Below are 16,561 nucleotides of genomic sequence, written 5' to 3'. Positions count from 1 at the left end.
CAGCTCAGTGAATGAATCATTCACAAACATCAAAAACATAAAACATACACAAGCATAAAAAAAAAAAATCACCTTAAAAATACACACACACACACACACACGTACACAAAATCATGAAAAACAAAAACAAAATTAGAATAACATAATGCACACACAAAACACACACAAGCATACAACGATAGAACATATACAACAAGCAAACAGCCACAAAACACATAGCGTAAGCTTACACCCTCCTCCCCCTTCCCCATCCCACCCCCAATCCTGATCTCCCTTCCAGGAACATACCCCAAAAACCTCTAAACCAAACCACACACACACACACACACAAAATCACAACCATCTGTAGTCTCTGGCAGTCAGACGGGGGCAGGCAGCTCACACCACATCACCTCACAATCAACCAATCAATCAAACCAGCGGGTTGGGCTCAGCGCCCGACGACGTCTTCACCACAGTACTGGCGCCGTCATCACCGACGGTGACAGTCACCTCACTGCACGCCACCGAGCGGTAACTGACGTGGAGGTCGGAGGTGGTCGCCCCTAACAACGGCTCCCTGGACCCACCCTCCTCCTCCTCCCTCCCCCGCTGTGACGATGACGATGACGACGATGAACGGCAACACTGCTGGCAGCAGGTCTTGGATAGAATGAGGTACATGAGAAACAGCGACCCCTGCGAAACCAAACAAACAGGAGATTCTTCTTCTTCTTCTTCTTCGTTGTTCATGGGCTGCAACTCCCATGTTCACTCATATATTACATGAGTAGAACTCTTATGTGTATGACCCGTTTTTACCCTGCCATGTTGGCAGCCATATTCCGTTTTCAGGGGTACAGGAGGTTCAAGTACACACACACACACACACACACGACAACATGACTCTTGCGTGTTTATGTTCGCAAGTCGTTATGTTATTAAAAAAAAACAAAAAACACTTTGAGTGGTTTTGAAAGCGCTATATAAATGTACTGTCATTCTTCTTCTTCTTCTTGTTATTATCAGCATCATCATTATTATACATTTTATTATTATTATTATTATTATTATTATTATTATCATCATCATCATTAGTATCATTATTATCATCATCATTCTTATACACTTTATTATCATTATCATCATCATCATTATTATTATCATAATCATTATAATCATCATTATAATTTTTATCATTATTGTCACAATTATAACTATCATCATCATCAACATCACCATTATTATCATCACAATTATCATCAAGTGTAGACTGGCTATTCTGTTTTCTGTGGGAGTGCTTCTAAAAACCATAGAAGGGTTAAAGGTTGGCCCCATAGCCCTTCAAGGCCATCTGGGTATAGTGAATTCCTATCCACTGTCTCTAGGGCTTGGAGTAGAAAGGCTGGGCCCCAGTGTTCTCCTTCCAGAGTGTTGGCCTAGAGGTAACGCGTCCGGCCGCCTAGGAAGCGAGAGAATCTGAGCGCACTGGTTCGCATCACACCGGCAGTCGCCAGCATTTTCTCCCCCTCCACTAGACCTTGAGTGGTGGTCTGGACGCTAGTCATTGGGATGAGACTATAAACCAAGGTCCCTGCATGCAGCATGCGTTCAGCGCACGGAAAAGAACCCAAGGCAACAAAAGCGTTGTCCCTGGCAAAATTCTGTTGGGAAATCCACTTCGATAGGAAAACAAATAAAACAAAACTGCAGGCATGAAAAAAAAAAAAGAAAAAAAAAAGGGTGGTGCTGTCAATGTAGCGATGCACTCTCCCTGGGGAGAGCAGCCCAAATTTCACACAGAGAAATCTGTTGTGACAAAAACAGTAATACAAATTTTAACCTTGCCAAACTGAAGTCAGGTAAACCCGATTCACAGCTGGGTGGAATGAAAAAAAAAAAAAAAAAAATCACCGGTGAATGCTGAGCTTCCCAACTAAAAACTGAAACTATAAACATGTGTACAAGTCTTTTGAATTTCCAACTGTCTTGTCAGCTGGGTTTTTTGGGAGTATTTTTTATATTCTTATATTTTTTTAATTTTTTAAGATTATGCATACTCAGATTCAAACACTCGACTGTTGGTAGCCGTTCTTTCTCTGTCTCTGGACCTTGCAATTGGAATGAACTTCCTCTTTCGCTTCGTCAAGTCTCCACACTCAGCTCTTTTAAGTCTGGCCTTAAAACCCACCTCTTCCCAAAATAGCCTCCCTTCCCTGCCTCTTCCTTGTCTTCAGTTTCTCCAGTTCTAGAGTTATGCATGCATGTGAATGACTGGTGCGAAAGCGCTTTGATTTGTCTCTGCACAAGATTCAGTGCTATATAAATACCATTATTATCATTATTATTATCATTATTATACAGTGAGAAGTATAGGACTCACAGCAAACAAGAAGATGGCTGCGTCAACAGTTGACGCCCAATCAAATCCGTAGTACTCTACGATGACACTGCCCACTGTTGGGCCAATGAAAGTCCTGAAAACAGATTGTGTGTGTGTGAAGTGTGTGTGTGTGCATGTGTGTGTGCATGTGTGTGTGTGTGTGTGTGTGTGCGTGCGTGTGTGCTGGAGTGTGTGAGTATATTTATGTGTGTGTGTGTGTGAGGGTGTGTGAATGTGTTTAAGTGTGTGTGTGTGTGTGTGTGTGTGTGTGTGTGTGAATGCATGTAAATGTGAGTGTGTGTGTGTGTGTGTGAATGAGTGTGACCAACGAACGTCATTGTCTCTGTGTGAGTCTGAGTGCATGTGCATGTGTGAGTGTGTGTGGGTGCATGTATGTGTGTGTGTGTGTTCCCAAGCCAATGTGTTGTATGTGAAAGAGTGTGTGTGTGTATGTGTGAATGTGTGTGTGTGTGTGTGTGTGTCTATAAATGTGTGTGTGTGTGTATGTGTAGGTGTTGTGTGTTGTGTGTGTGTGTGTGTGTGTTGTGTGTTGTGTGTGTGTGTGTGTGTTGTGTGTGTGTGCTCTGTGTGTGTGTGTGTGTGTTGTGTGTGTGTGCTCTGTGTGTGTGTGCTCTGTGTGTGTGTGTGTGTGTGTGTGTGTTGTATGTGTGTGTGTGTGTGTGTGTGTGTGTGTGTGTGGTAAGTGACCCCAGGGGGTGAGCCGGCGGTTCAAAGACTGACTGACCCCAGGGAGAAGGCGGAGTTGAAGAGGCCGGAGATGAGGCCAAAGGTGTCCAGGTTGTCCTCAAACCCTTCCTGCCTGCACACAGCATGTCGCATGTCACACAGCACATCACATCGCATTACACAGCATGTCACATGTCACACAGCACATCACATCGCATCACACAGCATGTCACATGTCACACAGCGCATCACATCACATTACACAGCATGTCACATGTCACACAACACATCACATCGCATTACACAGCATGTCACACGTCACACAGCACATCACATCAGACAGTATGTCACACGTCACACAACACATCACATCGCATTACACAGCATGTCACACGTCACACAGCACATCACATCAGACAGTATGTCACACGTCACACAGCACATCACATCACATCACACAGCATGTCACATGTCACACAGCGCATCACATCGCATTACACAGCATGTCACATGTCACACATCACATCACATCGCATTGCACAGCATGTCACATGTCACACAGCACATCACATCGCATTACACAGCATGTCACATGTAACACATCACATCGCATTACACAGCATGTCACATGTCACACAGCACATCACATCGCATCACACAGCATGTCACATGTCACACAGCGCATCACACAGCATGTCACATGTCACACAGCGCATCACATCGCATCACACAGCATGTCACATGTCACACAGCGCATCACATCGCATTACACAGCATGTCACATGTCACACATCACATCACATCGCATTGCACAGCATGTCACATGTCACACAGCACATCACATTACACAGCATGTCACATTAACACATCACATCGCATTACACAGCATGTCACATGTCACACAGCACATCACATCGCATCACACAGCATGTCACATGTCACACAGCGCATCACACAGCATGTCACATGTCACACAGCGCATCACATCGCATCACACAGCATGTCACATGTCACACAGCGCATTACACAGCATGTCACACAGCACATCACATCATATTACACAGCATTTCACATGTCACACAGCACATCACATCATACAGCATGTCACACATCACATCATACAGCATGTCACACATCACGTCACACAGCAGATCACACAGCATGTCACACAGCACGTCACACATCACATCATACAGCATGTCACACATCACATCACACAGCAGATCACACAGCACGTCACACATCACATCATACAGCATGTCACATATCACGTCACACAGCTGATCACACAGCATGTCACACAAAACGTCTTACATCACATCATACAGCATGTCACACATCACGTCACACAGCACATCACACAGCACGTCACACAGCACGTCACACGGCACATCACACAGCATGTCACACGCCACACATCACGTCACACAGCATGTCACACAGCACGCCACACATCACGTCACACAGCACATCACACATCACACAGCTTGTCACACATCACGCCACACATCACATCACACAGCACGTCACACATCACATCACACAGCATGTCACACATCATGTCACAAAGCACATCACACAGCACATCACACCACACAGCACCTCACACAGCACAACTTCATCACAAACAGAATGAAATATATCTTCAAAACAAACTAACGTAGCTCCAAAACAAACACAACTAACTGTTACTGTGGCTCCCCCTGGCCTGCAGACTGTGAAGGGGAAACAACTCGACTCACCTGGCACCTACGACCAGGCACTTGAGGGTGCAGTTGAGAGCAGCGCCGATACCCAGACCGGCCAGCGACAGACTGACTATCACCAGCCACAGCTCACTGCAACACGCAGCCAGCGCCACAAGGGTGTCAAAGGGGAATGGACGTTTCATTCACACAGGTCAAATGAAATCAACGTTTCATTCACACAGGTCAAAGGAAATCAACATTTCAGAGCAGTTGAGAGCAGCCCGATACCCAGACCGGCCAGCGACAGACTGACTATCACCAGCCACAGCTCACTGCAACACGCAGCCAGCGCCACAAGGGTGTCAAAGGGGAATGGACGTTTCATTCACACAGGTCAAATGAAATCAACGTTTCATTCACACAGATCAAAGGAAAAATCAACGTTTCATTCACACAGATCAAATGAAATCAACGTTTCATTCACACAGGTCAAAGGGGAATAAACATTTCATTCACACAGGTCAAAGGAAATCAACATTTCAGAGCAGTTGAGAGCAGCCCGATACCCAGACCGGCCAGCGACAGACTGACTATCACCAGCCACAGCTCACTGCAACACGCAGCCAGCGCCACAGAGGTGTCAAAGGGGAATCGACGTTTCGTTCACACAGGTCAAATGAAATCAATATTTCATTCACACAGATCAAAGGAAAAATCAACGTTTCATTCACACAGGTCAACAGGAATCAACCTTTCATTCACACAGGTCAAAGGAAATCAGTGTTTCATTCACACAGGTCAAAGGAAATTAACATTTCATTCACACAGGTCAACGGGAATCAACCTTTCATTCACATAGGTCAAAGGAAATCAGTGTTTCATTCACACAGGTCAAAGGAAATCAAAGTTTAAATTCACACAGGTCAATGGAAATCAACCTTTCATTCACACAGGTCAAAGGATATTAACATTTCATTCACACAGGTCAAAGGAAATTAACATTTCATTCACACAGGTCAAAGGAAATTAACATTTCATTCACACAGGTCAAAGGAAATCAACCTTTCATTCACAAGGGTCAAAGGAAATCTGTACTTCAGTCACAAAGGTCAAAAGAAATAGGTAATTCACCCACAAAGGTCAAAGGAAATCAATATTTCAAAAAGTCAATTCATTCACGCTGGTAAAAGAAAAAACCAAAAAAAAACCGAAGAGAGAACATATCATTTACACAGGTCAAAGGGAATCAACAACTTCACTCACACAGGTCAAAGGGAATCAACAACTTCACTCACACAGGTCAAAGGGAATCAACAACTTCATTCACACAGGTCAAAGGGAATCAACAACTTCAGTCACACAGGTCAAAGGGAATCAACAACTTCACTCACAAAGGTCACAGGGAATCAACAACTTCACTCACACAGGTCAAAGGGAATCAACAACTTCACTCACACAGGTCAAAAAGAAATTAATGCAGGGTGGGGGGTGTCACAGAAAACACAGCATCGACCTGGACCTGGACAGGACATCGGTGCCATTCACGGCAACCAGTTCAACCGGTCCATTTGAAAGAAGCCAGTTGTCCAAACCAAGACAAGAAGGCCGAGCCTTATCCATAACACAGGCCTGGAACCCCCTCTGTCTTCTTCCTCTTCGTTCGTGGGCTGCCACTCCCACGTTCACTTGTATGGTAGGCAGCCATACTCTGTTTTCGGGGGTGTGCATGCTGGGTATGTTCTTGTTTCCATAACCCACCCAACGCTGACATGGATTACAGGATCTTTCACGTGCGTAGTTGATCTTCTGCTTGCCGTATACACACGAAGGGGGTTCAGGCACTAGCAGGTCTGCACATATGTTGACCTAGGAAATCGGAAAAATCTTCACCCTTTACCCACCAGGCGCCGTTACTGAGATTCGAACCCGGGACCCTTAAATTGAAAGTCAAACGCTTTAACCACTCGGCTGTTGCGCCCGTCAGAACCCCCTCCAATTCATGACGGTCTGTTGCAAATACCACGGTCGGGCACCTGTGGCCAAGTGACAGTATTGTTCTTTGTTCTTGTTGCTCAAAGTCCAGTTGACTGCACAGGGCCATATCAGGACTGTCAAACCATACAAACGCTCATCCGCATCAACACAAAACTGTCACATCTACAAACAAAACCCCCCAAAAAACCACTACTAAGACAAACCCTCAAAATACACTTTATGACACCATTTAGCTCCTTAGGGCAAATAAGACTAGGCCATGCTGAGGATGCCAGCCGTTATGCTTAATTTATCATCCCCCAATTACAAAAAAAAAGTAAAAAAGGGAAAACAATACTTCAAAGTCCAACAAAAAATCATTAAAATAGGCCACAAAGGCAAATAACACTGCAGAATAGGCAGCTAGTGCCCAACCCAGTGTTTACAATCTCACTACCTAATCGCCAGAGCAAAACAGCACAGATAGTACATCACAGACTGCAGAAAAGAAAAAAAAAACGTGCCAAGACTTGCTTGAAAAAAGAAAGGGGAATGGACTGGGAAGGCAGAAAAAGGAGACAACCATGAAGATAGGAAAAAAAAAAAAAAGGCAGAAACAAAGAGAGTGATAGAAAAGAGGAAATTTCAAGCACAGAATTTCCAGAAGGCGGGGATACTATCTATACTGAAAGACCCCTGGCATCCCCATAGGGAACAAGTGACATTAATGCAGCTGTGAAGTCGTTTCGCTCACAGCCTGACCAACCCCCAAACTGTCCTGTACCGTTTAACTCACTCAGTACGGCCAGTCCTCTCTTCTCCTCTACACAGACCCCTCGGATGTCCAGTGGGTGTCTGAATGACCCAACCTTTAGCTTCCGTCGTCAGAATTGTGGTATTCTTTGTCAACATTCGTGGTATTCTTTGTCAACATTCACCTCTTCAGTATAAGAGCCTTCCGCTTGCAATATTTTGATGATGGTAATTGGGCTGAAACGCTGTTAACGTCGTCTCTTTCGCCATTCGTATGGAGAGAGTTAACCCTTACAATGCCAGCTATGTTCAAGCTGCTAACAGCTACTACTAGCCAGCTAAGTCAGCTGCACAGTACAGCTGAAAACCGGTTGTGCAGCAGAGGTGTCAGTGTCACTCGTCACTTTGCTGCCATGTGGCACAAACTCTTCTCCACTGTCACTGTCGGCAGCAAAATCATTTTCTGCCAACTGACTTTCAATCAGACTTTTGTATTTGTATTTGTATTTCTTTTTATCACAACAGATTTCTCTGTGTGAAATTCGGGCTGCTCTCCCCAGGGAGAGTGCGTTGCTATACTACAGCGCCACCCATTTTTTTTTTTTTTTGTATTTTTTCCTGCGTGCAGTTTTATTTGTTTTTCCTATCGAAGTGGATTTTTCTACAGAATTTTGCCAGGAACAACCCTTTTGTTGCCGTGGGTTCTTTTACGTGCGCTAAGTGCATGCTGCACACGGGACCTCGGTTTATCGTCTCATTCGAATGACTAGCGTCCAGACCACCACTCAAGGTCTAGTGGAGGGGGGAGAAAATAACGGCGGCTGAGTCGTGATTCGAACCAGCGCGCTCAGATTCTCTCGCTTCCTAGGCGGACTTGCAGCTTGCTGTCCCATATAGCGTGGTCTGAAGTGAGACTGCTGATTACAATTTGAACTGGTTGAAGATAGATTACTATACTTCTCTCTTAGCTGGCCTTCCCAATGATAAACTCTACAAGCTCCAGAAAATACAGAATACTGCAGCTTGACTCATCCTTAAAAAGTTGAGGAGAGAGAGCGCTACTGCTCTCCTGCGGACACTTCATTGGTTGCCTGTTCAAGCCAGAATTGAATATAAAGTTGCCTGTCTATGCTTTCAGTGCCTGAATTGTGATACCACACTCTCATATCTTTCTGAGCTTATTAACCTGTACTTGCCAAACAGAACATTGAGATCTCTTGACTCCTCCCAGCTAACTGTTCCCCGATACTTCCTCAACTCCTGTGGAAAGAGGTCATTTTCCGTCTTCGGCCCAACAACTTGGAATTCTCTGCCTATTGCTCTCAGACAAACAACTCATCTATCTACCTTAAAAGCAAATCTTAAAACTTATCTCTTTAAAAAATACTTGTCATAATTCAAATAGTGCTGTTGTCCCAGGCCCATGGCAATGTGAGTGTGTGTGATGGGAGAGTAGAGAGAATGGGGGTGGGTAGATGGATGGTGGTGGTGTGGTTCGAAAGGGATAAGAAAAACAAAAACTGCACGCAGGAAAAAATACCCCCCCAAAAAAAGAGTGGTGATGTAGTGACGCCAAGTGCTCTCCCTGGGGAGAGCAGCACAAATTTCACACAGAGAAATCTGTTGTGCTGAAACGAAACACAAATACAAATACTAATCAAAAGGAACAAGTAACTTTATGATCTTGAGTTGTGAACTTCCTTCTTCAAGGTGTGAGTGACTCACTGTTTGAGGAAGGGCAGGAGAGGGGAGGGGCCCAGGAGAAGGAAGGAGACGCAGGCCACCAGGTTGCCAGCCACCACCAGAGTGAACGACAGTCCCTGCAAGACACAGCACACACCCAAAAGACACTAGTTCAGATTCTGAAAAAAAAAAAAAAAAAAAAAAAAAAAAAAAAAAAATCTACTGAAAACGAGGGTGCATCCTGATATGCATACAGATACTCATGAACTCATAAACAGTATCAGTATCAGTTGCTCAAGGAGGCGTCACTGCGTTCGGTAAAACCCATATACGCTACACCAGATCTGCCAAGCAGATGCCTGACCAGCAGCGTAACCCAACGCGCTTAGTCAGGCCTCGAGAAAAAAAAAAAAAGTTGATAAGAGCAAATAAATGTAAAACATGCAGACACATTCACAAATACACACACACACACACACACACACACACACACACACACTCATAGACAGATACACATGAACTCATAAAACCACAAACGTACATTTTTTTTTTTTTTTTTAAAGATCTGGTGTGGTATGAAATAAGTCATCTTAACCTAAGACAGAGAGAGAAAGGGAGAGAGTGGAAGTTTTGTTTTCAATGCAAACTCTGTGTGTGTGTGTGTGTGTGTGTGTGTGTGTGTGTGTGTGTGATTTTCACAGTGGTCTCAACACATGCCACGGAGAGACAGCTTGTCATGATCAGCAATTTGACAACTGCAGACTTGGACTTGAATAAGATAAGATAAGATAAGAATAACTTTATTATCTCCAACTGGAGAAATTTGGTCAGGTGCATTATCACAACATAGACAAGTAAACAACATGGGGACCATAACTGTAAAAGTCAACAACAGCTTTTACGAATATTACGAAGATACAAATGTAAAAAATATCACATACACCGTTTCATACATACATCCGTCCACACACTGCAGGTAATAACTAGTATTCTTAATGTAAAAACAGAAAGAATTACTAAACATTATTTGAATATAATTATAAACATAGCCTACTATACTGCACATTGATTATAATAGACAGATAAGATAAGAATAAAGATAAACTGCGGAAAACCACAACCAGATAATCAGCACACACCTGCACCTACCCACCCCCCACCCACCCCACACACGCGGATTACTTGATTAAACAAGAGTAATAAACATATGTTCTCAAATAAAAGCATTTCACATATTCGCTTTTAAAAACATTGCAATTAATTATTACATCATAATTATTAACAGAAATATATTTAGAATATGGACGTTAGCATCAGACATATTCCACTGTACATTCATCCTGCATATTGCACATTATTCCTCCTACATATTGCACATTCATTATAACCAATGAATCAACCGCCATACAGTTTGGAAACATGTGTCCAAAATAAGGGGGCCTGGATTTGTTGATACGCTAAGACAATGCCGATCTTGTACTTTATTCCGTGTGAGACAGGGAACCAGTGGAGAGAGACTGTGACAAAGGAGTGATCAAAAACGTGCTCCGATCCTTCTTCTTCTGTGTTCACTCGTATGCACACGAGTGGGCTTTTACGTGTATGACCGTTTTTACCCCGCCATGTAGGCAGCCATACTCCGTTTTCGGGGGTGTGCATGCTGGGTATGTTCTTGTTTCCATAACCCACCGAATGCTGACATGGATTACAGGATCTTTAATGTGCGTATTTGACCTTCTGCTTGCATAAGGGGTTCAGGCACTAAGCAGGTCTGCACATAAGTTGACCTGGGAGATCGTAAAAATCTCCACCCTTTACCCACCAGGCGCCGTCACCGTGATTCGAACCCGGGACCCTAAGATTGACAGTCCAAAGCTTTAACCACTCGGCTATTGCGCCCGTCGTGCTCCGATCCAATCTTTTTCTTTCTGAGGAGGACAAGCACAGGAGGCAGAGCTTTGTTGCTGTCTGTCTGTCTGTGCTGAAGAGAGGTTATCTCACCTCGTTGACGGGCGAAATAGCCGAATGGTTCAAGTGCTGGACTTTCAATCTGAGGGTCCCGGGTTCGAATCTCGGTGAAGGCGCCTGGTGGGTAAAAGGTAGAGATTTTTTCCATCTCCCAGGTCAACATATGTGCAGACCTGCTAGTGCCTGAACCCCCTTCGTGTGTATACGCAAGCAAAAGATCAAATACGCACGTTAAAAATCCTGTAATCCATGTCAGCGTTCGGTGGGTTATGGAAACAAGTACATACCCAGCATGCACACCCCTGAAAGTGGAGTATGGCTGACTACATGGTGGGGGGGTAAAAACGGTCATACACGTAAAAGCCCACTCGTGTATATACGAGTGAACGCGGGAGTTGCAGCCCACGAACAAAGAAGGAGGAGAAGAAGTCTCACCTTGTTGTCACTGAGATAGCCCCACAGGGGTGCGGTCAGGGCATAGACAGCAGACGCCACCAGGAACACCAGTCCCACCACCGCCGTGCTCAAGTCGAACTGAAACGACGCATTGATTCTGGATACACGCACACACACAAAAAGTGGAGGAAAAAGAAAGAAAGAAAGAAAGAGAAAAAAAAAAATCTGTTTGGGTCCATCTCATTGCTGTCACACTGCAACTCTTGCTGTTCCAACATGACAGTGTTTTTTTTGTTTTGTTTTTGTTTTGTATTTCTTTTCATCACAACAGAATTCTCTGTGTGAAATTCGGGCTGCTCTCCCCAGGGAGAGCGCATTGCTACACTACAGCGCCACCCATTTTTTTTGTATTTTTCCTGCGTGCAGTTTTATTTGTTTTTCCTATTGACGAGGATTTTTCTACAGAATTTTGCCAGGAACAACCCTTTTGTTGCCGTGGGTTCTTTTACGTGCATGCTGTACTGGACCTCGGTTTATTGTCTCATCTGAATGACTAGCGTCCAGACCACCACTCAAGGTCTAGTGGAGGGGGAGAAAATATCGGCGGCTGAGCCATGATTCGAACCAGCGCGCTCAGATTCTCTCGCTTCCTAGGCGGACGCGTTACCTCTAGGCCATCACTCCACTAAAAACTGTTGTGTGTCTGTTTTTCAAGCAAAGTGTCTTTTTCAAGGGGTATTGAATTTAGCAACAACAACAACAACCACAATCATCATCATCATAAATAATCTAAAAATAATGATAATGATAATAACAAAATAAATAATGATAATGATAATAATGACAATATATATTTAAAAAAAAATCATAATGATGATAATGATAATGACATTAATATACATTTGTATATTGCCTACCCTGTAGATCTAAGTACATTTGACAATGCGCTTATCATAAATAAGACACAAAAATATAAGAAAAAAAAATGTTTGGATACTAATTCACTAAATAAAACAAAACAAAAAAAAGACCTATTTAGAAAACAGTGTAACATCACTCACGACGAACACACCTCAACCCTATTAACAAAATGTTAAGATACAATCTCACTAAAGGACATTTTATGGGTATGTTAATTTTTTTTTAATTTGCTCTCTATCTTTCTGCATGTATTTTTGATTTGTACATGAATAATTTGTGGACATGTGGTGTGTGTGTGTGTGTGTGTGTGTGTGTGTGTGTGTGTGTGTACTGTGTGTGTACTGTGTGTGTGTGTGTGTGTGTGTTGTCGGTTTTGTGTTTGTGTGTATTTGTGCATGAGGGTGTGTGTATGAATGTGCAAGTGTGTATTCATGTACGCATTCACATGTGTACGTATGAGTGTGGGTGTGTGCGGGTGTTTGTGTGTGCATGTGTTCGTTCGTTCTTTTGTTTGACGTCCATCCACAATTATGATTTTAGACGAAAATCCATCACCTTTCCCACCCCACCCATGCCTCAGATCATCACTACTTTCCGACGGGCGCAATAGCCGAGTGGTTCAAGTGTTGGACTTTCAATCTGAGGGTCCCGGATTCGAATCACGGTGACGGCGCCTGGTGGGTAAAGGGTGAAGATTTTTATGATCTCCCAGGTCAACACATGTGCAGACCTGCTAGTGCCTGAACCCCCTTCGTGTGTATATGCAAGCAGAACATCAAATATGCATGTTAAAGATCCTGTAATCCATGTCAGCGTTTGCTGGGTTATGGAAAGAAGAACATACCCAGCATGCACACCCCTGAAAGCGGAGTATGGCTGCCTACATGGCGGGGTAAAAGCGGTCATACACGTAAAAGCCCACTCGTGTGGATATGAGTGAAAGTGGGGGTTGCAGCCCACGTACGAAGAAGAAGAAGAAGATCACTACTTTCCCTGTTCCTCTCTCCTCAATTAGCATAAAAAAGAATGTAGACAAAATAAAAACGAACTAACTAACCATTCAACGAGTAAAATTACAATAAAGAGCCAATGGGGCTCCCAATCAAATTCCAAAACATGTGTGCACATGTGCATGAGCTCATCTGTGCATCCACATGGCCAACGCGTGCTGGGTGTGCGCACGCAGACACGCGCACGTGTGTACAACAGCGGCCTGTCACGGCCTACCTAGCTGGCGCGGCACTGCCACAAGACTCGAACGTGTTCCCAGCTAGCAAACCCCCCTGCCCCCCCCGAGCCCCCAAGCTGCACTCACCTGTTCCAGGTGTGGGGCTAGTGTGGGGTCGAGGAAGCCTAGGCAGAAGGATCCCGCGATGGTGGTGATGATGGTCACGAGAACCAGGGGGTTGGTCAGCAGCCTCAGCACTGACCCCTTCTTCGGCCTGGGCTGGTCTGCACCACGCATGATTGCAACACAACGTCAACAACGTTGTGGAGTGATGGCCTAGAGGTAACGCGTCCGCCTAGGAAGCGAGAGAATCTGAGCGCGCTGGTTCGAATCATGTTGTGTCGCATTCATGTGTGAGGCAGTGTTGTTGATGTTGTGTCGCATTCATGTGTGGTGCAGTGTTGTTGATGTTGTGTCGCATTCATGTGTGGTGCAGTGCTGTATTTGTATTTCATTTTATCACAACAGATTTCTCTGTGTGAAATTCGGGTTGCTCTCCCCAGGGAAAGCGCGTCGCTACATTATAGTGCCACCCTTTTTTTTTTTTTCCTGCGTGCAGTTTTATTTGTTTTTCCTCTCGAAGTGGATTTTTCTACAGAATCTTGCCAGAAACAACCCTTTTGTTGCTGTGGGTTCTTTTACGTGCGCTAAATGCATGCTGCACATGGGACCTCGGTTTATCATATCATCCAAATGACTAGCGTCCAGACCACCACTCAAGGTCTAGTGGAGGGGGAGAAAACATCGGTGGCTGAGCCGTGATTCGAACCAGCACGCTCAGATTCTCTCGCTTCCTAGGCGGACGTGTTACTTCTAGGCCATCACTCCACTCCATTTTAGATACGACGCTCTCAGTCACAGAATTCAGTTCATGTCAAAACAAGACAACTGACTTGTTCACTTCAAACTGAGTCTGGGAACACAGATAAGCACTTGTTCTACTGGCGGGGAAAATGGCTGCAGCTGTCAAGCTTTGCTACAATGTGAAAACTGGTCCTTTCATCATGATAAGATAAGATAAGAATAACTTTATTATCTCCAACTGGAGAAATTTGGTCAGGTGCATTATCACAACATAGACAAGTAAACAAACATGGGGACCATAACTGTAAAAGTCAACAACAGCTTTTACGAATATTACGAAGATACAAATGTAAAAAATATCACATACACCGTTTCATACATACATCCACACACTGCAGGTAATAACTAGTATTCTTAATGTAAAAACAGAAAGAATTAAGAAACATTATTTGAATATAATTATAAACATAGCCTACTATACTGCACATTGATTATAAAAGACAGATAAAATAAGAATACAGATAAATTGCGGAAAACCGCAACCAGATAATCAGCACACACCCGCACCCCCACCCACCCCAAGCATGTGGATTACTTGATTAAACAAGAGTAATAAACATATGTTCTCAAATAAAAGCATGACCCCTTGATGTCAAATACGAAGTCGCCTATGGCTTGCACTGTCTAGTCAACTAAGGCTGCCTGTGGTGGTGAATGAGTTACTAATAGTGGTAACAATATCATAATAACCCCTCGAGTTAAAACACTTAAAAAGAAAAACAAAAAGAAAAACAAGATAAAACAAATATAAATAACAGCTGTATTTCATTATTCCACTTTCACTCAGTCTGAACAAAGAAATATCAATCCAGTTCATCTGACTGGATTCTCTTTAAAACAGCCATTTAATCTCTGAAAATGGTGCAAGTTTGATTTGCAACATTATAAAAGGAAAAAAAAAAAGAAAAAGAAAAAGAAAAAAGCATGAACAAAAATGATATGTAGCTTTGTAACAATCAACAGAATAAAGACTAACCCCCCAAACACAAGTTACCATTTCACACAATGATTTCTTGCCACCAGAGTGAAGTAAAACAAGAGAGGCAAGGCCTTCAAGACTCACTTGTGGCAAATTAAGCATTAATCACAGAGTAATTTCCCTTTTTTACTAGCTGCACCAAAACGTTTGCAAAAATAAGTAAAACTTCCATGCTTAGCAAAAGAAGTTCCTGTTTGAACAAAAAAATGATAATAATGACTGCTCTTGTTGTTGGGTCAGAATATCAGATCAAAGTGCCAAGTTTAGAGAATACAAAAAATAAAAATATAACAGTAAATGCAGTTTGCATATAATTAGGATTCATTTTTTATTTCTTTGTGCCCATCCCAGAGGTGCAATATTGTTTTAAACAAGATGACTGGAAAGAAATGAATTTTTCCTATTTTTATGCCTAATTTGGTGTCAACTGACAAAGTATTTGCAGAGAAAATGTCAATGTTAAAGTTTACCACGGACACACAGACACACACACAGACAACTGAGCACCGGGTTAAAACATAGACTCACTTTGTTCACACAAGTGAATCAAAAAGGGCACAAGGTTTTGCATCAAAAGAGAAGCAGCAAAAAGGAATGCCCCTGAAGTGTACAACAACTGCAGCACGAGTGATGCGAACCACTTGAATAAAACTGGGTCAGCTTGACCTGAGCAATGATTCACACACCTCGTTGCATGTGCCCTTGAAGACCATGGTTCATCCTAAGAGAAGGAAAGATACTGTTGAAAATACCCAGTGAAAAGTTAACAGGATTATTTCCCATTTTGGCAAAAAAAACAACCCAAAAACCCCAACAAAACAAACACTGCACAATCACAGTATAAATAAATACCCAGAAAAAAATAGGATTACATTTCCCATTTTTGCAGAATGAACAATCACAGCATAAATACCCCAAAAAACGAAGTATGGCTGCCTACATGGCGGGATAAAAATGGTCATAAACGTAAAAGCCCACTCATGTACATACCAGTGAACATGGGAGTTGCAGCCCAAGAACGAAGAAGAGGAAGAAGAGTATGAATACCCAGTAAAAAG

At 43.3% G+C, this 16,561-nt stretch overlaps 1 protein-coding gene across 1 annotated transcript in view; it reads right to left on the bottom strand.

Annotated features, from left to right (window-relative positions):
- Window positions 1-411: 411 nt before the first annotated feature.
- The window catches only part of LOC143290744 (MFS-type transporter SLC18B1-like), a 29,389-nt gene continuing 13,239 nt past the window's right edge, over window positions 412-16,561 (bottom strand). Inside the window, exons 8-14 of the mRNA XM_076600259.1 lie at window positions 13,748-13,884; window positions 11,551-11,649; window positions 9,190-9,284; window positions 4,792-4,887; window positions 3,108-3,182; window positions 2,370-2,456; window positions 412-517 (exon numbers count right to left, since the gene is read on the bottom strand). Of these exons, the coding sequence (XP_076456374.1) occupies window positions 412-517; window positions 2,370-2,456; window positions 3,108-3,182; window positions 4,792-4,887; window positions 9,190-9,284; window positions 11,551-11,649; window positions 13,748-13,884 (695 nt within the window). The remainder of the gene's footprint in view (window positions 518-2,369; window positions 2,457-3,107; window positions 3,183-4,791; window positions 4,888-9,189; window positions 9,285-11,550; window positions 11,650-13,747; window positions 13,885-16,561) is intronic.

The sequence above is a fragment of the Babylonia areolata genome, chromosome 16 (genome assembly GCF_041734735.1).
Source record: "Babylonia areolata isolate BAREFJ2019XMU chromosome 16, ASM4173473v1, whole genome shotgun sequence".
NCBI classification, from domain to species: domain Eukaryota; kingdom Metazoa; phylum Mollusca; class Gastropoda; order Neogastropoda; family Buccinidae; genus Babylonia; species Babylonia areolata.
This window is presented reverse-complemented; position numbering and strand designations above follow the sequence as displayed.